We start from the raw sequence: 26,267 nt of genomic DNA, 5'->3' as shown, positions 1-26,267 counted from the left end.
TGGCTGTGTCTGTAGTTACTGATCATGTGTGAGCAAAGTTCAGCTTGCTTCATATAATATGGTGTGACTGTATCAGGATGTAGAAAGATGGGCTTGCTTCATATAATATGGTGTGACTGTATCAGGATGTACAAAGATGGGCTTGCTTCATATAATATGGTGTGACTGTATCAGGCTTGACAAAGATGGGCTTGCTTCATATAATATGGTGTGACTGTATCAGGCTTGACAAAGATGGGCTTGCTTCATATAATATGGTGTGACTATCAGGATTGACAAAGATGGGCTTGCTTCATATAATATGATGTGACTGTATCAGGCTTGACAAAGATGGGCTTGCTTCATATATGATGTGACTGTATCAGGCTTGACAAAGATGGGCTTGCTTCATATAATATGGTGTGACTGTATCAGGCTTGACAAAGATGGGCTTGCTTCATATAATATGGTATGACTATCAGGATTGACAAAGATGGGCTTGCTTCATATAATATGGTGTGACTGTATCAGGCTTGACAAAGATGGGCTTGCTTCATATAATATGGTGTGACTGTATCAGGATGACAAAAACCTTCAAGTCTGCATCTACAATTCTGGGGAATCAAATGTTGCACCTTCATCCTACTACTGTATCCCAGCAGCACTTCCCTCCTCTCTACAAATTAAAACATGACTTTGTGAAGTAACAAGTTAAATGAGCAACTCTCTCAGGGTGATGGCAGACACCACATTCATTAGCAATCGTCTAGCAACAACCCACATCTTTTACAGCTCTTATGCAGTTACATCCACTACTGTGCTGTAATGTATGAGGATCTTTATGTAGTGCCCTGGTGTTGACACCACACACACACACACACACACACACCATCGTGACCTTAAAACTAGAAGGTTCTATCTGCAAAAAATAAGGTTCTGAAGCCTAATTGGTTTGAATGATGTATTCTTATCTTGTATTCTTTTGAACTTAACATGAATTGAGTTATATAGTACTCCATGTAGAGAACATTGTACAGAACAAGGAATAACCAAATGTCAATAACAAAACGTGCAGATAGAACCTTATAGTTTCAAGCTCTCACAGTATTTCCTGTTGTAGTAAAACCCCAACAAAAGAGAAGAGTCCTGTGTTTCATCATTAATACATAGAATATACTTTATTTTCTCTTCCTCTGGTGTGTGATTGTAACAAACAAACTGACACAGCAGTGTGGGATCTGGATCAACTCATCTTGGTTTCTGGCTGTGCACAGCTGGGAATAGGATCCACCCAAACCTGTGACCTTTTCCCTTCGCTCCTCTCTAATCGTCTGTTGTCTAAAAACACCACTAGCTTTTCAGGACGGAAGCCCCACCTATTTACCTAAACCTCAGAGTGCAGGCAGAATCAGTGTTCCATCACAAACACACACACACACACACACACACACACACACAAAGAAAAACACTCAAACACAGGCTCACTGACTGAAAGGTTAAAAGGTGACCAATCAACAGTTTTTACACACAGTAATGCCGGTTCTAATACAGTACAAGGCCCAGAGACGATGACAACGGCCACAGAAAGGTCTGAATCTCTGAACGAATGGGAGCCTGTTTCAGCAGGAGGCTCTTCAGCAGGACGTTCTGAGGCTCAGCCATAGAGTTAGAAAGAGGACTCTTCTTAGTATCTGTGGTAGAAGCCCTCAATGGCAATGTCAATGCAGAAAACGGGCTATATACAGTACATCTATCTAGTCTAACTCTATGGGCCCAGCTCTAAATGTGTTGCTTATTGGTTTCCTAGCCCAGGGAAGTGCTGCTGCTGGTTGGGTTGCTGTTACTGCTACAGTGTGACAGGAAAAGTGCTGCTGCTGTTTAAACAGGTTGCTGTTACTGCTTCAGTGTCTGAACAGGAAAATAGCTGCTGTTGGGTTGGTTGTGTGACTATGAAATAGTGGGCCAGTGCCTTTGCCCTTGTTAGCAAGACTAATTAGCCCTAGTTTCTTTATCCTGATGATACCACTGGTTATATGGTTCTTAGCCTGTTACAACTCATGTTAGTCAACACTGGCAAGGATTTCATAAATTCATAGATTAAGGACCAGAGCACAGGAGGTTGGTGGCACCTTTATTGGGGAGGACGGCTCGTGGTAATGGCTGGAGCAGAATACCTGGAATGGTATCAAACACATGGTTTCAGCCATTATTCCAGCTGATCCTCCCTCAGCAGCCTCCTGTGGACCAGAGGTGACCTAGATTAATGACCAGAGGTAACCTAGATTAATGACCAGAGGTAACCTAGATTAATGACCAGAGGTAACCTAGATTAATGACCAGAGGTAACCTAGATTACTGACCAGAGGTAACCCTCCTATATACTCCAAGTTACCCCACTTTGTTATCTCAAAACTGGGCTCTTTAACTCAAGGAAACATCACCCGGCTAGCCATCCTTTCCCTCTCCTCCTCCATGTCAGTACAGGATGCCCACAGAGGCGTAGCTGCATGTAGGTTTGGAAGACGTTCCGGCTGCTGGATGAATAACATACTGTAAAGAGCTCTTCTCTTCAGCAGTTGTCAGATCTATATTATGGAAGTGGAGACGGTCAAGATAAGAGTGCCGTGTTTGTAACGTGTGTGTAGTGAGTATCAGCATATGTCAGTTTGTGTATGTTGTGTGTGTGAGACAGTCAGTTTCTCTCTCCATTGGCACCTGGCAGGGTGTAAGGCAAGGCGGGACCCTTTTTACTAGGCAGGGTCAAGGGCTGGCGGATGTTCAAGCGGTCTTTCTCTGCCTCTGCATCTTCATCATAGCGGTCATCATCTTCTTCCGCCTCGCTTTGGCGGGGGGAGGAGTGGCGCGACAGAGACGGAGATGGGGGCACAGAGGCCGGTCTAGGGTAACGGAAACCTTGGGCCTGAAAGGAAAGGTTGGTGGGTTTTAGAGGGTACGACACAGACAACACACCATGGCTGTGTTTAGACAGGCAGACACATTCTGATGTGTTTTTCACCAATTGATCTTTTGACCAATCACGTCAGATGTATTTCAGATCTGATTGGCCAAAATACCAATTAGTTAAAAAAGATCAGAATTGGGCTGCCTGTCTAAACACAGCCAGAGTTGCATAGCAGTATGTTGAATCTGACACTTTCTCATAAGATTTACGAATCGAGATTTATATCTTATTTCACATATGAAATAAACCAGGGATGTCCAACTCAATCCCGTCAGGGTCGTGTCTGCTTTCTTTTGTTAGTTCCTTTCAAATTGTATCCAATGAGGACAGAGACAACCAGGTGAGGGGAGTGGCTAATTAATATGACCTTAATTGATAAAGTACAAGGGAAGAAGGAAAACTTGCAGACACTCAGCCTTCCAGGTAATAGAGTAAACACCCCTGTTATAACCCCCAGCCCTCCAGGTAATTGAGTAAACACCCCCGTTATAACCCTCAGCCCTCCAGGTAATTGAGTAAACACCCCGTTATAACCCCCAGCCCTCCAGGTAATTGAGTAAACACCCCGTTATAACCCCCAGCCCTCCAGGTAATTGAGTAAACACCCCGTTATAACCCTCAGCCCTCCAGGTAATTGAGTAAACACCCCGTTATAACCCTCAGCCCTCCAGGTAATTGAGTAAACACCCCGTTATAACCCCCAGCCCTCCAGGTAATTGAGTAAACACCCCCAGGTTTGATAACCCCCCCCAGCCCTCCAGGTAATTGAGTAAACACCCCTGTTATAACCCCCAGCCCTCCAGGTAATTGAGTAAACACCCCTGTTATAACCCCCAGCCCTCCAGGTAATTGAGTAAACACCCCTGTTATAACCCCCAGCCCTCCAGGTAATTGAGTAAACACCCCTGTTATAACCCTCAGCCCTCCAGGTAATTGAGTAAACACCCCTGTTATAACCCTCAGCCCTCCAGGTAATTGAGTAAACACCCCTGTTATAACCCCCAGCCCTCCAGGTAATTGAGTAAACACCCCTGTTATAACCCCCAGCCCTCCAGGTAATTGAGTAAACACCCCTGTTATAACCCCCAGCCCTCCAGGTAATTGAGTAAACACCCCTGTTATAAACCTCAGCCCTCCAGGTAATTGAGTAAACACCCCTGTTATAAACCTCAGCCCTCCAGGTAATTGAGTAAACACCCCTGTTATAAACCTCAGCCCTCCAGGTAATTGAGTAAACACCCCTGTTATAACCCCCAGCCCTCCAGGTAATTGAGTAAACACCCCTGTTATAAAACAAAAAGAGTCCAACTACAAAGGTCCACTACAGCAGATTCCTACTGAGTGAATAAAGAACACATGTTTTACTCATCTCCCCCGGGCACCATTAGGTACTAGGTGGTTTCCAATGGTGTAGAATTATTAAAAAGGAAGTACCCATTGTTACCCAAAAGGAGGAAACAGCATCTCCTCTCCAGACAGACTTACAGTGTCAGAGTCATGAGGTTGGTAGAAGTAGGTATCTGGGAAGGCTTTAGCCAGGGCCATGTGACGAGCTGATATGTAATACTGAGAGAGAGGAGAGATGATAGTTATTAGTAGAACGGTTGACATCTCTTCTCTTGGTAAAGGTGAAAGTTCTCACCCTGCCCAGGTATCTCCAGTCCAGAAGGTCACTCAGGCGCTCGGTTCGGTTCCGTTGGATGATCCTGGCGCGCCGGCTCTGCTGACAGAACTGGAACAGGTACGACGTGAGCTGGTTACATGACTCATCAACCCCTCTGTACCGTCGATCAAGGATGTAGATTCCTGAGGTAGAGGACAACAGCATTAGTCAAATCTACTGGAGATCAGTTGGTAGAGAGCAGCGTTTGTAATGCCAAAGGTTGTGGGTTCAATTCCCACTGGAACCACCCCATACGTACAACGTAACATGAATGACTGTCTCTTTGGATAAAAGCCTCATCTAAACAACATATTATACTGGGACCATTACTTCTCTAAATGTAGAATGTTTAATCAGCCCCTTGGAGGACACTTAACAACCTTGACTTGGACACATTCTGAACACACCGTATGCTGAGGGATCAGCTATGTGTTCCTCCATGAAGCAGCCAAACCCAGAGAGGTTGGTAGAGATTGAGGGGATCCCCATGACTGTACACTCAGCTGAGAGAGAGAGAGATATTGAAGTAAATATACTTGTATATGCCATACAGCCAATGTACAAGACAACCATATCTCCATGGTTCATAGTATCTATAAGAGTCTACCTGGTGGTTCATAGTATCTATAAGAGTCTACCTGGTGGTTCATAGTATCTATAAGAGTCTACCTGGTGGTTCATAGGATCTATAAGAGTCTACCTAGTGGTTCATAGTATCTATAAGAGTCTACCTGGGTGGTTCATAGTATCTATAAGAGTCTACCTGGTGGTTCATAGTATCTATAAGAGTCTACCTGGTGGTTCATAGGATCTATAAGAGTCTACCTAGTGGGTCATCGGTTGTATAAGAGTCTACCTGGGTGGTACATAGTATCTATAAGAGTCTACCTGGTGTATATCTCCATGGCTCATAGTATCTATAAGAGTCTACTTGGTGTATATCTCCATGGTTCATAGTATCTATAAGAGTCTACCTGGTGGTTCATAGTATCTATAAGAGCCTACCTGGTGGTTCATAGTATCTATAAGAGTCTACCTGGTGGTTCATAGTATCTATAAGAGTCTACCTGGTGGTTCATAGTATCTATAAGAGTCTACCTGGTGGTTCATAGTATCTATAAGAGTCTACCTGGTGGTTCATAGTATCTATAAGAGTCTACCTGGTGGTACATAGTATCTATAAGAGTCTACCTGGTGGTTCATAGTATCTATAAGAGTCTACCTGGTGGTTCATAGTATCTATAAGAGTCTACCTAGTGGGTCATCGGTTGTATAAGAGTCTACCTGGGTGGTACATAGTATCTACAAGAGCCTACCTGGTGGTTCATAGTATCTATAAGAGTCTACCTGGTGGTTCATAGTATCTATAAGAGTCTACCTGGTGTATATCCCCATGGTTCATAGTAAGAGGGGAACACTCCAAGATGGCAGCCTCTTACAAACTCTTCATAATCCATTGGCAGGAGGGGAGAGGTGGAGGACAGGAACTCTGGGTGGAAGATCACCTAAAAGGATGATGGGAAACACAAATGAAGCAGGGGATGAGGACAGAGTCGACCAGATGAAGGAGATGCACTTCACCATATTATTTACACCAGTTTTACAAGTCTTCCAATCAGTGCAGAAGAAGGGAAAGAGAGGAATTATTTTGAAGCAGTTGAACCCATTTGACCCCCAGCTCTGCAGCGGGCTGAGTAATGGTTTCTAGCCCAGACTGGCCTGTGCATCAGTAGTAGGATAGTGTTATAGGAATGACATTTGTGTGACGGGAGGGACCAGAGCAGAGTACAGTGTGACGGCTATGTATTTGTAAAGTGTCAGTATAGCTCACATGCCATCTCACTAGCAAATGAGGACAATGGAATGAGCCATTGTTTTTGGCAATGAGCCGTGTTTTTATCCTGGAGGATTGTTGACATAGGCTATGTAACGTCGTCTCCGGCTGGAGCTGCCTAATACTTTTAATTATCTAATTACTTAAATTAATCAATCAATCTACCTTGACGCGGTCGGCAGAGCTGTTGAACAGGCCGATGCGGCGAATGCAAGTGAGGATGGGGTCGTTGCTGTCCTCCAGCATGTTGTGGGTACAGATGGGAGGCTGGCACTGCCTCTGGGTGGCAAAGATGGCACGCTTCATCATGGTGAAGTCGTCCTTACTCAGCATCTTGGACACGTCCGGCAACTGCCCACTAATCCAGCACAAAGGTAGATTTTACTAAGGGTGTAATATACAAACCAGCACAAAGGTAGATTTTACTAAGGGTGTAATATACAAACCAGCACCAAGGGGGTTGGTGGGTTTACAGGACAGTGATTCATATGGATTCATACAGTTGTTGTACTGGTAGTTCAACAGCACAAATGGAGATTCATAGAGGTTTCTTTCCTAGGTTTGGCCTTTCTAGGGAGTTCTTCCTAGCCACCGTGCTTCTACACCTGCATTGCTTGCTGTTTGGGGTTTTAGGCTGGGTTTCTGTACAGTCCACTTACACCAGCAGTGATTCATATAGTTTCTTTCCGAAGCGTTCCTTCACTGTTTGAGCGGTATCCCTGCCATGAGGATGTCAAAACAAAGTCCAGTTATTAGACACTAGAAATACATACATTTTATTATTTTCTCACATGCAAGTGTCTCCCTCTGTGGCAGGAAACAGCCATGGTGGTGCTGTCATTACCAGAGCTGCTTCCTGACTGCTTGGCCTTTCAGCGTCTCCACGTTGAAGTTGTTGGTCCGTGCAGGCATGATGAAGAACGCAACGACAGTCACATCGCTGTGGTTGACCTGGGGGAGAGAGGAGGCAGGGAGGGAGTAAATACCTGCAAGATTCTTGAATACATCTAACTAACCGACAGGCAGGTAGACAATGGATATGTACACTCACACAGACACACAGTGCAATCAGATCCCTTGACTTTTTACACATTTTGTTACATTCCAGCCTTGATTTTTTTTTAAACACAATAACCCATAATGAAAGTGAAAACAGGTTTTTAGAAATGTTTGCAAACGTATAAAAAAATACCTTATTTAAGAATAAACAGAAATACTTATTTACATAAGTATTCAGACCCTTTGCTATGAGACTAGAAATTGAGCTCAGGTGCATCCTTTTCCATTGATCATCCTTGAGATGTTTCTACAACCTGATTAGAGTCCACCCGTGGTAAATTCAATTGATTGGACCTGATTGGACCTAATTTGGAAAGGCACACCTGTCTATAAGCCCACAGTTTACAGTGCATGTCAGAGCAAAAACCAAGCCATGAGGTCAAAGGAATTGTTTGTAGAGCTCTGAGAAAGGATTCTCTGGTCTGATGAAACCAAGATTGAACTCTTTGGCCTGAATGCCAAGTGTCACGTCTGGAGGAAACGTCTGCCACCATCCCTACAGTGAAGCATGGTGGTGGCAGCATCCTGCTGTGGGGATGTTTTTCAGGGGCAGAGACTGGGAGACTAATCAGGAACGAGGGAAGATTAATGGAGCAAAGTACAGAGAGATCCTTGATGAAAACCTGCTCCAGAGCGCTCAGGACCTCAGACTGGGGCAAAGATTCAACTTCCAACAGGACAACGACCCTAAGCACACAGCCAAGTTGACGTAGGAGTGGCTTCGGGACAAGTCTCTGAATGTCCTTGAATGGCCCAGGCAGAGCCCGGACTTGAACCTGATCGAACATCTCTGGAGAGACCTGAAAATAGCTGTGCAGCAACTCCAAATACAAGTGTGCCGCTTGTAGCGTCACACCCAAGAAGACTTGAGGCTGTAATCACTGCAAAAGGTGCTTCATAGTACTGAGTAAAGGGTCTGAAGACTAATGTCAATTTGATATAATATTTTGTTGTTGTTGTAATACATTTGCAAAAATGTCTAAAAACCTGTTTTTGATTTGTCATTATGGGGTATTGTGTGTAGATTGATGAGGGATTTTTCCCCAAATCAATTTTAGAATAAGGCAGTAACATAACAAAATGTGGAAAAAGTTGAGGGGTCTGAATACTTTCCGAACGCACACACATTTTCTGATACACGTGTACACACACACACACACACACACACACAGACACACACACACACAGCTTACTCTCAGTAGATAGTTGAGTCTGGCCAAAGCCTCCAAGAAGATATCAGCTCCTTTGTTGCTGAACTCATACCTCCCAGCGATGAACAGGAACAGACACTTGTCCAGGTTGAAGTCCAGGTGCCTGGCGGGTGGGACAACAACAACCATTCAAGATGAGACCCAATGATGCAATCCTGACATCACCTGACCACATGTCCAGACCAGGGTTGGGGTCAATTTAATTTCAATTCAGTCAATTCCAAAAGTAAACCGACATTCCATTTGTCCTCAATGCTTCTCTATGAGAATTGATATTGGAATTCAGGTCATTTCCTGAATTGAAATGGAACGGACCCCAACCCACATCAGTAATTCGTTCATGTGTTCTCCAGAATCTAGATTTAAAGCATTAAAATGAAGGGGTATGTAGAATTAGATAACGAGATTGAGAATCTTAGCAAACTAAAGAAAAATACCACAAACTATATTTTGACATTTGTTTAATTAGTCCACTGTTGATACGGTCTCAAAATGTCAGCAATCAAGTTTTTTGGGGGTGTTGTTCCCCTTTAACTCAGGTGAGCACCAGCCAGACAGTTGTGTTTGGCTAACTGTGTTTCTGTAGTCACTTGTGATGCAGTTTTCAAAACAATGGCCACTGGATTGATGCAAATAGTCATGATTCTGCCAGGTTACTTTGTATCGACCTTTTAATAGTCTTTCCATTTACCCCAAAACGGTTAGACGCTCATTAGCATCGCTAACGGCTAAGCACACAGCAGGGCTTGACATTCTGGTAAATTAGCGAGACACACTGGGCCAGTGCCAACTGAAAGCTACTGTCCCGAAGAAAAAAATACAAGATCTGACAGCAGGTGATTTTATATTTAATTTGTGGGCTGAGTAAGTCGCCTATACAGGGTTCATACAGACATCAGAAAGTCAAATTCAAGGACTTTAAATTATTTTTTAAACCACTTAATTGTAGGCAAATTTGGAAGGAGCTACATATGTCATTGTTGTAATAGCCTATAGAAGAAGAAAATTCCCCCCAAAGCGTTTCCACTATGAATAATGCATTGTTTTAATAGGCCTAACCAATAGTATTATGCATTGACATTCACAAAGCTTTTACATTCTAAAATGTCACAATAATGTGAACATTGCCTGACTAAATAGACAGCATGCTCCTGACACAAACACAACAACGTGTCTGTGCATGTGGTACCTAGTCAGTCTCACCACTTTAAAAAATAAACAAGTGAACATACTAATCGAGTCAGTTAAGAACAAATTCTTATTTACAACACCGGCCAAACTACCTTTGTATAGAAAACCAAGTTGAAGCAAACATTCAATGTTATTTTCTTATAATAACCGCATAGGGTTTTACCGCAACAGGCTTCAATTGAAACAGCGGGAAACAAACAAAAGCACCCGAATCTCATAAAAACTGATCAGAAATTAAATCACGTAATAATTCTATTGGAGCAGTAGAAGTTGTAAATCGGCTCCCATAACCAATGACTTCAACAACTAAATAGTCGAGAAGAAATGTCTGATTTTCAAGGTGGCTATTCCATGATGACTGATTTTGTGCATCGCCAATATTCAAACAAGAACGTTTTACCTGGGTTGCATACCCATCTGGCCTTAGCATTTACTGCTAGATAGAACTTGTAACATCTTTCCTACTGCTTTCCTCAACACAACAACCAGCTGTTTCAGAGCTGCGCGTTCTTTCTGCGCATCAGATCATCTATAGGCCGTGTGCAGCGCGAGTGATAAATAACCGACATAACGAACGAAAAACTTTGGGAATCCATTTAAAAAATAAATGATATAGCCTAGATTAAAAACAGCATTATTAAAATATGTTTTCCACTGATGGAGGGGTTCTAAACCTCTCCTGTATGTCCTGACACACACAGACAGGGGCTTTCCCGTGACCATGTTGCCTCTTCAGAAATGTCATTTATTTTTGGTCAATTGCACATTACTGTTTGAATAAATCATGATAAAAAAAGATATGCAACTGGCACCCTTGCGACCAAAACATGTGTTGCACTGTTTTGGCCACAGTATCAAACCCTGAAAATGATAGTGTCAATAAGGTCAAGCAACAGCCTGTTTCTATGGTTGTCTATTAATACGATAGGGACTACTCCCATCACTGAGCAAAAACTGGTTAAATTAACATAGTTTCCACATCATTTAAACGAAACAAATGTGATAATGTTGAATCAACAAAAACAATAAACACAAGGGAATTTCTTATTTTTTCCACCCAACTTTGAACCTAAATCCAATGTGATGGTGATCATGTTTTGTTGAATTCACATTGAATTCACATGAGTTGACAACTCAACATAATGACAAGCAAAAATAGCCATTGAAATGACATCTGTGCCCAGTGGGTCAGCAATATGTATATATAGTATATTTGTGTTTGGGTGGTGACCCCACTGACCCATAGAAGTGACCTCTGATGAACTCCTGGATACGGTTCTTGCTCTGGGCGTGCAGGTTCTGGAACTCATGCATGGCAGAGAACTTCTTCACGTTCAGCCCGTTAGGGGTGATTATGTCTGTGGGGTGGGGTGGCGGGAGAACAGGAGACGGAGGGGTAGAGATGACAAGAGGAGAGACAGAAAGAACAGGAGATGAGGGGTAGAGATGACAAGAGGAGAGACAGAAAGAACAGGAGATGAGGGGTAGAGATGACAAGAGGAGAGACAGAAAGAACAGGAGATGAGGGGTAGAGATGACAAGAGAGAGAGAGAAAGAACAGGAGATGAGGGGTAGAGATAACAAGAGAGGTAGAGAAAGAACAGGAGATGAGGGGTAGAGATAACAAGAGAGAGTAGAGAAAGAACAGGAGATGAGGGGTAGAGATGACAAGAGTATAACAAGAGGAGAGAAAGAACAGGAGATGAGAGACAAGAAAGAACAGGAGATGAGGGGTAGAGATAACAAGAGAGGTAGAGAAAGAACAGGAGATGAGGGGTAGAGATGACAAGAGGAGAGACAGAAAGAACAGGAGATGAGGGGTAGAGATAACAAGAGAGGTAGAGAAAGAACAGGAGATGAGGGGTAGAGATAACAAGAGAGGTAGAGAAAGAACAGGAGATGAGGGGTAGAGATAACAAGAGAGGTAGAGAAAGAACAGGAGATGAGGGGTAGAGATAACAAGAGAGGTAGAGAAAGAACAGGAGATGAGGGGTAGAGATAACAAGAGGAGAGACAGAAAGAACAGGAGATGAGGGGTAGAGATAACAAGAGAGAGGAGAGGTAGAGATAACAGGAGAGGTTAGCCACAGTCAACTAAGAACAAACAAAGAGGTTAAAAGGTTAAAAAAACAGAGAGACTTGAGAGGAATTCCTGTGACAGACATGCACACACACACCTGGTTTCCTCTTGAGCAGGTGCTCTGCCTCAACGGCTGTGATCTGAGAGACGGTGGTGAAGACATGAGCGCAGCGTGCCGCTGTCCGCTCCAGACAATACCGATGGTAGATCTGTCTATCCCCCGCCTCCTTATCCACGTTGAACTGAGACAGAGAGGACAACTCCAAATCCTCAATTCCACTCACCAAGACTAAGCTATTACCTACTATGAGCTTAAGTTTATTGAATAAATAACATGAAAAAAAAATGTATTCTCAATTATTTTTGATCATAAAACAAATCCTATCTGATCTAGAGTAGTGGCTATGGTGAATAGGCTGGGAGACACTGACCCACAACGTTCAGCAGTTGTGGGTCAAGTAAATAGCACATCAGATAAGTGTTTCACTGTTTTAGTGGAGCAATCCAGGGTCGATGAAACAGGACAGACTAGATGCTAAAAACCAACATGCTAAAAATGCTAAGGTCCTGCCCGCCCCACCTTCCACACACTTGCGTAACTCTAGAAGCATCATATTGGTATCATCAGTCTGGTAACAGTTCTCCACTAACTCTAGAAGCATCAGATTGGTATCATCAGTCTGGTAACAGTTCTCCACTAACTCTAGAAGCATCAGATTGGTATCATCAGTCTGGTAACAGTTCTCCACTAACTCTAGAAGCATCAGATTGGTATCATCAGTCTGGTAACAGTTCTCCACTAACTCTAGAAGCATCAGATTGGTATCATCAGTCTGGTAACAGTTCTCCACTAACTCTAGAAGCATCAGCTTGGTATCATCTGGTAACAGTTCCCTTTCAGATCTACACTAGTGAATACTAAGTAGTGTACTAGGAGTAAGGGGTTGATTTAGGATCAGGGCAAAATATACTAGCTAGGGTGATACAACTGACCTTCAAACAACCTAGAATGACCCACAACGCTTACTGTGAGGTCAGTTACCTGTGAATGATGGTGAAGATGCACAAAGACAGAGCAATCAGAACAAAGTAAACATGACATCCCAACCCTGACCAACACACACCACAGATCATGACATCACCACATGTGTACACACAAACACACCCACACAGCTCCACTCACATCAGCGAGGTTGTTGTAGAAGTCCACGCTGCCGGCACACAGGTAGCGTCCCAGCAGGGTGGCGTGGGTGGTGAAGATGGTTGCCACGGGCAACTGTCTCTGTCTGCATAGCGCCAAGCCCAGGCCTGCCAGCCACTCATGGAAATGGGCCAGGATATGAGGAGGCTCCTCACACTGCGCTGCATACTGGAGGAAGACAATGTGGGGTTAATATAATGGTCCAGCAGACTGGAGGAAGACAATGTGGGGTTAATATAATGGTCCAGCAGACTGGAGGAAGACAATGTGGGGTTAATATAATGGTCCAGCATTCTGGAGGAAGACAATGTGGGGTTAATATAATGGTCCAGCATACTGGGAGAAGAAAATGTGGGGTTAATATAATGGGCCAGCATTCTGGAGGAAGACAATGTGGGGTTAATATAATGGTCCAGCAGACTGGAGGAAGACAATGTGGGGTTAATATAATGGTCCAGCAGACTGGAGGAAGACAATGTGGGGTTAATATAATGGGCCAGCATTCTGGAGGAAGACAATGTGGGGTTAATATAATGGTCCAGCAGACTGGAGGAAGACAATGTGGGGTTAATATAATGGTCCAGCAGACTGGAGGAAGACAATGTGGGGTTAATATAATGGTCCAGCATTCTGGAGGAAGACAATGTGGGGTTAATATAATGGGCCAGCATTCTGGAGGAAGACAATGTGGGGTTAATATAATGGGCCAGCATTCTGGAGGAAGACAATGTGGGGTTAATATAATGGGCCAGCATTCTGGAGGAAGACAATGTGGGGTTAATATAATGGGCCAGCATTCTGGAGGAAGACAATGTGGGGTTAATATAATGGGCCAGCATACTGGGAGAAGAAAATGTGGGGTTAATATAATGGGCCAGCATTCTGGAGGAAGACAATGTGGGGTTAATATAATGGGCCAGCATTCTGGAGGAAGACAATGTGGGGTTAATATAATGGGCCAGCATTCTGGAGGAAGACAATGTGGGGTTAATATAATGGGCCAGCATTCTGGAGGAAGACAATGTGGGGTTAATACGGAACCTTATACGGAATACTGTAACTAATGAATTGCAACCTTGAACTGACACAAGCCATTATTAATCTGGCTAGAACAGTGGTCGCCAACCGGTCGATCGCAATCTTCAAAACATTCCTAGTCGATGAAATACTTCTGTAGAAAAGCCAACGGACGATAAAGGCTTGCGCTCCTTTTTTAGATCGTGTTGAGCTGTTGCTGTTAGGTGCACTTGATTCAAAAGTCCTGCGCACCGGGTAAGCAAAGTGTTCCCATGAGACAAACTCTGCATACCCGGTGACTAAATCGAGTGCACCTACTGCGCTGCCCAATCGGAAAGCTCAAATCACCGTGGCTACAGAGCTTCCATGACCCTGGCCACCGCCAAGTTTAATAGGCTACTAGTCTACGTGGGATTGAATCACTTTTAAAACCATGACAACTGAGACTGTCAACGAATATGGCAAAGAGCTGCTGTTTTTATGAGTGTTTAAGTTTCTATTCAGCTCTGTCACTATTAGAAAACGCACATCTCCGTACTTCTGCTCAGGCTGCAGCTGTAATGAACGAGTAGCCAAGTATCAACAGCCCTGCCTTTTATTATTATTAGCAGCTCGTCCTGTCCATTTTAATATTAAGGAATATTTCACTTCCTCATTGGAACATCATGAATTTGTTTATGAGGCAGATGCGGTGCGACCGAGTTTCGCCATCAGGTGGAAGATGGTGTCCCCTCTCTCTGGTCAGTCTCACCGGAGGAAAGGAAGGAGAGAGCAGGTGGAAGACGGTGTCCCCTCTCTCTGGTCAGGCTCACCGGAGGAAAGGAAGGAGAGAGCAGGTGGAAGACGGTGTCCCCTCTCTCTGGTCAGTCAGGCTGGAAGACACCCCTCTCTCTGGTCAGTCTCACCGGAGGAAGGAAGGAGAGAGCAGGTGGAAGACGGTGTCCCCTCTCTCTGGTCAGTCTCACCGGAGGAAAGGAAGGAGAGAGCAGGTGGAAGACGGTGTCCCCTCTCTGGTCAGTCTCACCGGAGGTCAGTCTCACCGGAGGAAAGAGCAGGTGGAAGACGGTGTCCCCTCTCTCTGGTCAGTCTCACCAGAGGAAAGGAAGGAGAGAGCAGGTGGAAGACGGTGTCCCCTCTCTCTGGTCAGTCTCACCAGAGGAAAGGAAGGAGAGAGCAGGGATCGTGAGAGGTGGTTGGGAAAAATAGTTTTGAACGGTCATCTAACTCGGAATTCCAAGTCGGAAACTCTGGCATCTTTCTAGAGCTCCGACTTTTCGACCTGAAAATCACTGACGTGGTGATTTGACCTCGTTGACCATCAGCTGCAGGTACCATCAGTCCAGTGAAATAAAAAAGACAATTATTTAAATTCATGCCCCACAGTGACTCACAACTGCTAAACCAACTGATCTACTTTGTTATCAAAGCTCGAGTTTTGAAATATAATATGGTCTGATTAACAATATTGGCAGGCCAATCATATAGCCAGTATTCTGTGATAATGTATTAGGCCTACTGCCCAAACCTCATTCCTACAAAACTGTTTGTGTGAGGTTAATGTAAAAAATAAATCTGAGCAGTAGATCTCAGCTTGCTTTTTGACTGCGAAAGTGATCTTGACTCAGAAAAGTTTGGTGACCACTGGGCTAGAACCACCTACTTCCCTGTTATAACAGTGAGCAGTGTGTAGGCCACGCCCCCTTTATCCCCATTCAACCCATTATCCCTGACCCTCCCTGGCAGCAACCCACCTCTCCTAGTAACCTCATTATCCCTGACAGCAATCTACCTCTCCTACTAACCCATTATCCCTGACCCTCCCTGGCAGCAAACCACCTCTCCTAGTAACCTCATTATCCCTGACAGCAAACCCACAGCAATCTCTCCTAGTAACCCATTATCCCTGACAGCAATCTACCTCCCATCCTAGTAACCCATTATCCCTGACCCTCCCTGGCAGCAACCCACCTCTCCTAGTAACCCATTATCCCTGACAGCAACCCACCTCTCCTAGTAACTCATTATCCCTGACCCTCCCTGGACCCACCTCCCTGGCATCAACCCACCTCTCCTAGTAACCCATTATCCCCCTCCCTGGCATCAACAGCAACCCACCTCTCATAGTAACCCATTATCCCTGACCCTCCCTGGCAGCAACCCACCTCTCCCAGTAACCCATTATCCCTGACAGCAACCCACCTCTCCTAGTAACCTTATCCCGACCCTCCCTGGCATCAACCCACCTCCCTAGTAACCCATAACAACCCACCTCTCATAGTAACCCATTATCCCTGACCCTCCCTGGCAAACCCACCTCTCCTAGTAACCCATTATCCCTGACAGCAACCCACCTCTCCTAGTAACAGCAACCCACCTCTCCTAGTAACCCATCCCTGACAGCAACCCACCTCTCCTAGTAACCCATTATCCCTGACCCTCCCTGGCAGCAACCCACCTCTCCTAGTAACCCATTATCCCTGACAGCAACCCACCTCTCCTAGTAACCCATTATCCCTGACCCTCCCTGGCAGCAACCCACCTCTCCTAGTAACCCATTATCCCTGACCCTCCCTGGCAGCAACCCACCTCTCCTAGTAACCCATTATCCCTGACCCTCCCTGGCAGCAACCCACCTCTCCTAGTAACCAGGCGGTCAAGAAGCCAAAGAGGACGGCGTCGTTGGCCTCGCGGTCGAACCAGGGCACCCCAATAGAGAAGTTGTCCCACAACTCTTTTTTCCACTTATCCAGGTTCCAGGCAGTGAACGCCACATCTATCAGCACCACGTATGGACTGCCCTCAATCAGCCAACGACCAAAGTACACCTGGGGTGAAGAGAGATAGAGAGAGAGAAATGGTGAGAAAGAGACTGGGGTCAGTGTTTTTAAAGTAGCTTGCTAGCCAGGCAGGTGCTGTTAGCCATAGTGTCGCAACAACTAGCATATTTTCAATGTGGTCACAGTCTGGACAAAGAGTGTTTGACATGTATATGTTTATTTGTCGTGGCTCAGTACAGATAATTAAAAGCCCATTTCCTGTTGTTTATACCATAAAGAACTGGGAGCTTACACAATGATTTACACAAATGTTCCACAACTTCCAGTCCTGAATTGAGGATGATTAGAGCACAGTATCGCTCTCATCCAATCAAATGATCTGACCTCACTACACAGGGCTTTCCCATGGTGCACTGCACTGCTATGACAATGCTCACCTAGAATGCCAAGGAGTGACTCAGTATGGCACACACACTTACACATATGAACTACACATGCACACTACACACACGCTACAGACTGCCTACCAGAAATAGACAGCAGTGTGTGTGACACTGATACAGCCTTTAACCTTTTAACAGAAATACCAGAGATTAGAACGACAGGGACAGAGTGAAGGATAGAGTGAAATAAATAGAGAGAAGGAGGGACACTGTGTGTGTGTGTGTGTGGGGACGTGTTCAACTATACTTGTCAAATACTATTTCTAGGCGGTTTAGGTTTAAGGTTAGAATTAAGTTTAGGGTTAGAATTAAGTTTAGGAACTAGGGTAAGGGAAAATATGATTTTGAATGGAACTGACTTGTGTGTCTCCACAAGGTTAGTTATACAAGACTTTGTGTGTGTGTGTCCTGGGGAAAGGCCAATGCCATGGACCAGTGTTAGGTGGCGTCTTGGGGTGCACAGGGGCTTCTGAGGCAAGGTTGACGTCATGAAGTAACTGATCAAACCTTTTGACCGTCAATGTTGTTGTCTGACGCAATCATCTCCCAGTCCACGTGATGGAAGCAGTCTTGGAGTGTGGAGTCAGCTTGGTCGGACCAGCGTTGGACAGACCTAAAAACTGAAGGACACTGCTTGGAAATGCCTAAAATGGAATAATACTGCTTTTAACCTCATCATAATCCCCCAAAAACTAAATTGCAAGGACGTGAATAAATTATGTATTGCTAATGTTTTTTCCTATTGTTGTCAACATCACGATCGAGAACCAATGGTAATTCAGGAAGCTGCACACACACAGGCTAGTTGAGGTACGAATTCTAATTAGTAACTTCACACGGGGTTCTAAAAAGCACCTTTTAGTCTCATGGATTTATGCTCCTTTGTTGCATTTGTTGCTACTGTTACATGCAGCTCCTTTACAGCGACAATCTGCAGTTTGGTAAAAAGCTGAGGGGTGGGGCTGGAGAAATGTAACCACTGGTAAAAAGCTGAGGGGTGGGGCTGGAGAAATGTAACCACTGGTAAAAAGCTGAGGGGTGGGGCTGGAGAAATGTAACCACTGGTAAAAAGCTGAGGGGTGGGGCTGGAGAAATGTAACCACTGGTAAAAGCTGAGGGGTGGGGCTGGAGAAATGTAACCACTGGTACGAAAGAGCGGCCATCTCTGTCGGCCGGAAAAGCTGAGGGGTGGGGCTGGAGAAATGTAACCACTGGTAAAAGCTGAGGGGTGGGGCTGGAGAAATGTAACCACTGGTAAAAAGCTGAGGGGTGGGGCTGGAGAAATGTAACCACTGGTAAAAAGCTGAGGGGTGGGGCTGGAGAAATGTAACCACTGGTAAAAAGCTGAGGGGTGGGGCTGGAAAAAGCTGAGGGGTGGGGCTGGAAATGTAACCACTGGTAAAAAGCTGAGGGGTGGGGCTGGAGAAATGTAACCACTGGTAAAAAGCTGAGGGGTGGGGCTGGAGAAATGTAACCACTGGTAAAAAGCTGAGGGGTGGGGCTGGAGAAATGTAACCACTGGTAAAAAGCTGAGGGGTGGGGCTGGAGAAATGTAACCACTGGTAAAAAGCTGAGGGGTGGGGCTGGAGAAATGTAACCACTGGTAAAAAGCTGAGGGGTGGGGCTGGAGAAATGTAACCACTGGTAAAAAGCTGAGGGGTGGGGCTGGAGAAATGTAACCACTGGTAAAAAGCTGAGGGGTGGGGCTGGAGAAATGTAACCACTGGTAAAAAGCTGAGGGGTGGGGCTGGAGAAATGTAACCACTGGTAAAAGCTGAGGGGTGGGGCTGGAGAAATGTAACCACTGGTAAAAAGCTGAGGGGTGGGGCTGGAGAAATGTAACCACTGGTAAAAAGCTGAGGGGTGGGGCTGGAGAAATGTAACCACTGGTAAAAAGCTGAGGGGTGGGGCTGGAGAAATGTAACCACTGGTAAAAAGCTGAGGGGTGGGGCTGGAGAAATGTAACCACTGGTAAAAAGCTGAGGGGTGGGGCTGGAGAAATGTAACCACTGGTAAAAAGCTGAGGGGTGGGGCTGGAGAAATGTAACCACTGGTAAAAAGCTGAGGGGTGGGGCTGGAGAAATGTAACCACTGGTAAAAAGCTGAGGGGTGGGGCTGGAGAAATGTAACCACTGGTAAAAAGCTGAGGGGTGGGGCTGGAGAAATGTAACCACTGGTAAAAAGCTGAGGGGTGGGGCTGGAGAAATGTAACCACTGGTAAAAAGCTGAGGGGTGGGGCTGGAGAAATGTAACCACTCTCAAACTCAGACAGAGCTATGGACGCAAGTACTGACCATCCATGATATCACACTGATAGTTTTAACCATGTTGGATTTATATGGTGTTTGTTTATGTTTACAAACATTGGAGTAAATGGGGTATGACAGTTAAACTAAGCTCATGAGGCATTTATATAAGTTATATTCTTAAAGAATCAAAAATGGATGAAGCAACTGCAGATTTCCCCTTTAAGTACTTTAACAGTGCCATCAAACTGGTGTGGGTCTCTGTTTGGGTCTCTGTGCGGGTCTCTGTGCGGGTCTGTACCTTACATCCACTGGAATTCATCTTGTCTATGGCTCTCTTAAGGGCAGGGTTGGTGGGCTCAATCAGCTCCACCTGGGTACGGACGTTACTCTCCACGTACGGACCAACCAGGAAATAGTTTTCTCCCCATTCCTCTGCCGTCAGACGGGCTTTGGTCTGGATCACTGTGTAAATCCCACCAACTGCACAGAGGCACAGACCAAGAGTTATTACTGATATACTGTCGTTACATACAGAACCAAGAGTTATTACTAATATACTGTCGTTACATACAGAACCAAGAGTTATTACTAATATACTGTCATTACACACAGAACCAAGAGTTATTACTAATATACTGTCATCACACACAGAACCAAGAGTTATTACTAATATACTGTCATCACACACAGAACCAAGAGTTATTACTAATATACTGTCGTTACACACAGAACCGAGAGTTATTACTAATATACTGTCGTTACACACAGAACCAAGAGTTATTACTAATATACTGTCATTACATACAGAACCAAGAGTTATTACTACACACAGAACCAAGAGTTATTACTAATATACTGTCATTACACACAGTGATACCTTTGTTGGCCACCTCCCATGCGATCTCGAAGAGGACAGCGTCCTCCAGGTCAAACTCCTCATCCCACTCCTCCAACCCCGACAGGGAGGTGATGGACAGGCTGCGAGCCAGAGGCATGCTGGGAAAGAACAACACACATGGTTTAGACATGTCATGAGAGACACATTGTTTTTTGGAAGGAAGGGTATATTCAGCTGGCAGAGCTAAAATAGCTGAAGATCTACAGTTAGACATGGGGGTCATCATTGAGGTGGAAAAGAAATGGGGTTAGGAGTAGAGTCAGTGAGGTTAAGGGGTGAGGTTTAAAAGTTGGTTAAGATTAGAGTTGGTGAGGCTGAAAAGTTACCATTGGTTAGGAGTAGAGTCAGTGAGGTTAAGGGTTAAAGTGAATGTGTGCTCACGTTCCAGCATTTTTACATATCAGTTTATTTTATTTTACCTTTATTTAACGAGGCAAGTCAGTTAAGAACAAATTCTTATTTTCAATGACGGCCTAGGAACGGTGGGTTAACTGCCTGTTTGGACAGCTTTTAATATCTGCTGGTTGAATATACACTATTTTAAAGCATCATTAGAAGCTGTATATACAGCTGGTTTACATTGTCTCCTATGACAAACAGTATAATGCAGTGGTGAGAGAAAGATGCAGAAGGAAATGTCAATGTTTGCTGCCCCAAAATGGAAAGGAAGAGTTAACATGAAAACACTGTATGACATGACGGACTCAACTCACAACCAAGGTCATCTAAGAGAGAGAGAGTGTGTCTGTGTGTGTGTGTGTGTGTGTGTGTGTACAAAGTACTGTATCCAAATCTGAAAACTTGATCAAATGACATCAATGATGCTGTAGGCCCATATACCACAGTATTTGGTCAGTGGTACATGGGGAACTTTCTAGACTTAAAAAGACATCATGAGTCATCACCATGTTCTTTACCCCCAAACAACCACCCATAAACAACCAGACCCTGGGAGTGGTCTCCCTAGGCAGATGGGTTGCCTCCCACAATGTTTACAATGTTCCAGCATAGGTCTGGGATTTTTATTTAACTAGGCAAGTCAGTTAAGAACAAATTCTTATTTTCAATGACGGCCTAGGAACAGTGGGTTAACTGCCTGTTCAGGGGCAGAACAACAGATTTGTACCTTGTCAGCTCGGGGATTCGATTTTGCAACCTTCCGGTTACTAGGCCACCTGTCTCTAACCACTAGGCCACCTGTCTCTAACCACTAGGCCACCTGTCTCTAACCACTAGGCCACCTGTCTCTAACCACTAGGCCACCTGTCTCTAACCACTAGGCTACCTGGCGCCCAGATTGCTAAGACCATTGAGAGAGTGGATGGTTACAACTACCTCAGTACACTCAGCTTAGAGAACTGGGACGTCGTGGTCTAAAAATATGCCAGTAAAAAATGATTATTTATATTTTATTTCACTTGGTCCCCACACCCCCACTGGTAATTGTCTAGGCTACCTGGCCCCAGATTGCTGCCTCCCTATGGTCCCCACCCCCAGTCTTTACTCTGCCTCCACCCCCTCAATGGTAATTTAGTTTGCTGCTCTCCCTAAAATATGCCAGTAAAAAATGATTATTTATATTTTACCCCCTCTGCCTTGGTCCCCTCAATGGTAATTTAGTCTGCTGCTCTTCCTATGGTCCCCCCCCAGTCTTTACTCTGCCTTTACTCTGCCCCCCCCCCCAGTCCCCCCTCAGTCTTTTACTCTGCTGCTCCCCCTAGTGGTCCCCCCCCAGTCTTTACTCCCCCCCCCTTTACTCTGCCCCTCCCCCCCAGTCTTTACTCTGCCTCCACCCCAATGGACATGTATTTATTCATCACTGCTACAGTTGTTACTGTGTTCCTATCTATGCTGCTATAGTCTATGTGGTGGGGGATATATATATATATCACACACACACAGTACACACACACACCTCTCTCTCGTGGGACTTTTTCCGCATTGCTTGCTCTTTGGGGATTTTAGGCTGGGTATCTGTAGAAGTATTTGTGTCAGCTGCTGATGTCAAAAGGGATTTATTAAATACATTTGATTGACTGAGTCACTGGTCTACTTTGCAAACTGAGAAGGCTGGATAAAAATGACGTCAGAATGGGAGAGTTGGTTTATGTTCAAATGAGATTTGTTGAGACCAGGATATCAGTTGGAGAGCAGCTGGGCAGCTGAGTGTTTGGCAATCTCCTTCACAGCCCAAAGAACTGCCAGACTGGCACACACCTTCAGTCTTTAAAAAGCCAATGAGAAGAGGCTGTTCCAACTAGCTCCTCTGTGTCTTATGGGGTTCTAGGAGTGTGCATGAGAATGAGAGAGACAGTATGCAGTGTTGTGTGTGTGCATATGGGTGTGTGTGAGAGAGAGAGAGAATGTGATTTGTGTGGTGCGTGTGTGAGTGCGTGAGTGCGATCTGTGTGTGTGTGAGAGAGAGAGTGAAATATTTGTGGAAGTACAGTCATCAACTGTAATGTAAAGTAGTGGAAGACAAGAGGGGGAAGGTAGAAGAGGTGGAGGGAGGGAGAGGACGAGGAAGAGAGGGAAGGTAGAAGAGGTGGAGGGAGGGAGAGGACGAGGAAGAGAGGGAAGGTAGAAGAGGTGGAGGGAGGGAGAGGACGAGGAAGAGAGGGAAGGTAGAAGAGGTGGAGGGAGGGAGAGGGACGAGGAAGAGAGGGAAGGTAGAAGAGGTGGAGGGAGGGAGAGGACGAGGAAGAGAGGGAAGGTAGAAGAGGTGGAGGGAGGGAGAGGGGACGAGGAAGAGAGGGAAGGTAGAAGAGGTGGAGGGAGGGAGAGGACGAGGAAGAGAGGGAAGGTAGAAGAGGTGGAGGGAGGGAGAGGACGAGGAAGAGAGGGAAGGTAGAAGAGGTGGAGGGAGGGAGAGGACGAGGAAGAGAGGGAAGGTAGAAGAGGTGGAGGGAGGGAGAGGACGAGGAAGAGAGGGAAGGTAGAAGAGGTGGAGGGAGGGAGAGGACGAGGAAGAGAGGGAAGGTAGAAGAGGTGGAGGGAGGGAGAGGACGAGGAAGAGAGGGAAGGTAGAAGAGGTGGAGGGAGGGAGAGGACGAGGAAGAGAGGGAAGGTAGAAGAGGTGGAGGGAGGGAGAGGACGAGGAAGAGAGGGAAGGTAGAAGAGGTGGAGGGAGGGAGAGGACGAGGAAGAGAGGGAAGGTAGAAGAGGTGGAGGGAGGGAGAGGAAGAGAGGAAGAGAGGGAAGGTAGAAGAGGTGGAGGGGAGGGAGAGGACGAGGAAGAGAGGGAAGGTAGAAGAGGTGGAGGGAGGGAGAGGACGAGGAAGAGAGGGAAGGTAGAAGAGGTGGAGGGAGGGAGAGGACGAGGAAGAGAGGGAAGGTAGAAGAGGTGGAGGGAGGGAGAGGACGAGGAAGAGAGGGAAGGTAGAAGAGGGGAGGGAGGGAGAGGACGAGGAAGAGAGGGAAGGTAGAAGAGGTGGAGGGAGGGAGAGGACGAGGAAGAGAGGGAAGGTAGAAGAGGTGGAGGGAGGGAGAGGACGAGGAAGAGAGGGAAGGTAGAAGAGGTGGAGGGAGGGAGAGGACGAGGAAGAGAGGGAAGGTAGAAGAGGTGGAGGGAGGGAGAGGACGAGGAAGAGAGGGAAGAGTGGAGGGAAGAGGTGGAGGAGGTGGAGGGAGGGAGAGGACGAGGAAGAGAGGGAAGGTAGAAGAGGTGGAGGGAGGGAGAGGACGAGGAAGAGAGGGGTAAGGTAGAAGAGGTGGAGGGAGGGAGAGGATGAGGAAGAGAGGGAAGGTAGAAGAGGTGGAGGGAGGGAGGGACAGGAAGAGGGGAAGGTAGAAGAGGGGAGGGAGGAATAGGAGGTAGATGAGAGGTGGAGGGAGAAGAGGGAAGGTGGAGGGAGGAAGAAGGAGGGAAGAGGAGGAAGAGGGGGGTAAGGTAGAAGAGGGAGAAGATGAGAGAGGTGCAGGTGGGCTCTGAGTAGAGCCTAGGACCAGGAAGTTACTACACTATTTTAGTGACATGTTCTGGCCAGACAATCCTGTCATGCCAGAAAAATACTGAATGTGACACACACCCCTCAGCTTTTGTGAAATAGCTTGGACAACAAACGATGCTGGTGACACACAGCACCATGATGAAATATTGCAGGGTGATTTACGACACTAGTTGCAGCAACCCAAGGCTGGTTGACTGTTGGCATGCTGTGGCTCGGGCAAAACCAACTCCCATGGTTTCAGACTGTTGTTGGAAATGTAGAGACATTTCATATAGAGCAGGTCATAATACTGTAGTGTAACACACTTGTGATGATCGAGAGAATGTTCTCCCACGTTTTTTCTCACACACACACACACACACACACGATGAATGATAGAGCTGTAAAAGACAGATGAGACCCACTCAGCCAGGGCAGGGTAATATATATCATACATGATAGTCTGTCACACTGACCATGTCTGAGGCTACTTTCTCTTCCTGACTATGAATGAAGTCCATTATACATCCTAAAGAAGCCTGTAGGGCTGCTACACTGTCTGAGGTACTTTCTCTTCCTGACTATGAATGTAGTCCATTATACATCCTAAAGAAGCCTGTAGGGCTGCCTGGAACAGGTTGATGGCTACTAGTACTGTCTGAGGCTACTTTCTCTTCCTGACTATGAATGAAGTCCATTATACATCCTAAAGAAGCCTGTAGGGCTGCCTGGGAACAGGTTGATGGCTACTAGTACTGTCTGAGGCTACTTTCTCTTCCTGACTATGAATGAAGTCCATTATACATCCTAAAGAAGCCTGTAGGGCTGCCTGGGAACAGGTTGATGGCTACTAGTACTGTCTGAGGCTACTTTCTCTTCCTGACTATGAATGAAGTCCATTATACATCCTAAAGAAGCCTGTAGGGCTGCCTGGGAACAGGTTGATGGCTCCTAGTACTGTCTGAGGCTACTTTCTCTTCCTGACTATGAATGTAGTCCATTATACATCCTAAAGAAGCCTGTAGGGCTGCCTGGGAACAGGTTGATGGCTACTAGTACTGTCCGAGGCCTCCTCTTCGCTCGTGCCGCTCAGTCACACCTCCAACACAGACACTCCAGCAGCGAACAACACACTATCATTTATAAATATGAAACACCGCTTTGTTACTAATAATGATAACAATGTAACGTGTTTACTGTCATCCGTTACATTGCGACGACACACTGTATCAGGAAAGACTGCTTGCCCAGCCAGAACACAGTGTGACTATGACAGCAAACACATCGCGATGCAGACGACGCTCTCCTAACCTCGGCAATAATACACGTCCTCATAGGCTATACGTCCCAGAAAACATGGAATTATCATCAACCCCACTGAGGTGGTGAAGGTTACTTACCCTAAACCGGTGTCGTACCAAGTTCGGTAAAGCAAGCTATGGCAACGTTAGCATCTGTTTCAATCAATCAACAAAAACTTGAGATAGCAGAGGGGGCGGAAGCCTCATGCGAATGCTGGAGATCCACATTGGTTTAATGCACAGTATGTCATGTTGATGGACAAAATTAAATAACGTCTGTGTGCGGATTACTGCACGTAAGGGGGCGGGGTTGTTTCGGCTAAAGTACCGCCTCCTTTCACATTATTCATGAGATGGCGTTCTTGACCCCTTGATTTCTATGGGGTACAGGCCCCGCCCATGGGAAATGGGTCGAGTTCACTAACACGGACTGTGGTTGGTGGACATGGTTGTCAATCGAAGGAGAGGGAATC

The 26,267-nt window shown here is 45.7% G+C and overlaps 1 protein-coding gene across 1 annotated transcript; it reads right to left on the bottom strand.

Annotated features, from left to right (window-relative positions):
* Positions 1–1,130: 1,130 nt before the first annotated feature.
* Positions 1,131–26,085, bottom strand: gys1 (glycogen synthase 1 (muscle)). Its single transcript, XM_042315558.1, has 16 exons — positions 25,894–26,085; positions 20,544–20,662; positions 19,965–20,146; positions 16,831–17,022; positions 13,163–13,348; positions 12,077–12,221; positions 11,140–11,257; positions 8,691–8,811; positions 7,283–7,389; positions 7,098–7,157; positions 6,604–6,796; positions 5,983–6,109; positions 5,012–5,107; positions 4,584–4,747; positions 4,427–4,507; positions 1,131–2,899 (listed from the first exon to the last, which is right to left on the bottom strand). Exons 2-16 carry the CDS (start codon positions 20,659–20,661, stop codon positions 2,672–2,674), a joined length of 2,118 nt encoding a protein of 705 aa, XP_042171492.1. The 5' UTR covers position 20,662; positions 25,894–26,085; the 3' UTR covers positions 1,131–2,671.
* Positions 26,086–26,267: the final 182 nt, after the last annotated feature.

Source organism: Oncorhynchus tshawytscha, unplaced genomic scaffold (genome assembly GCF_018296145.1).
Source record: "Oncorhynchus tshawytscha isolate Ot180627B unplaced genomic scaffold, Otsh_v2.0 Un_contig_2462_pilon_pilon, whole genome shotgun sequence".
Lineage (NCBI taxonomy): Eukaryota > Metazoa > Chordata > Actinopteri > Salmoniformes > Salmonidae > Oncorhynchus > Oncorhynchus tshawytscha.
Note: the sequence above shows the minus strand (reverse complement) of the source record. Positions and strands in the feature narration are given on the sequence as shown.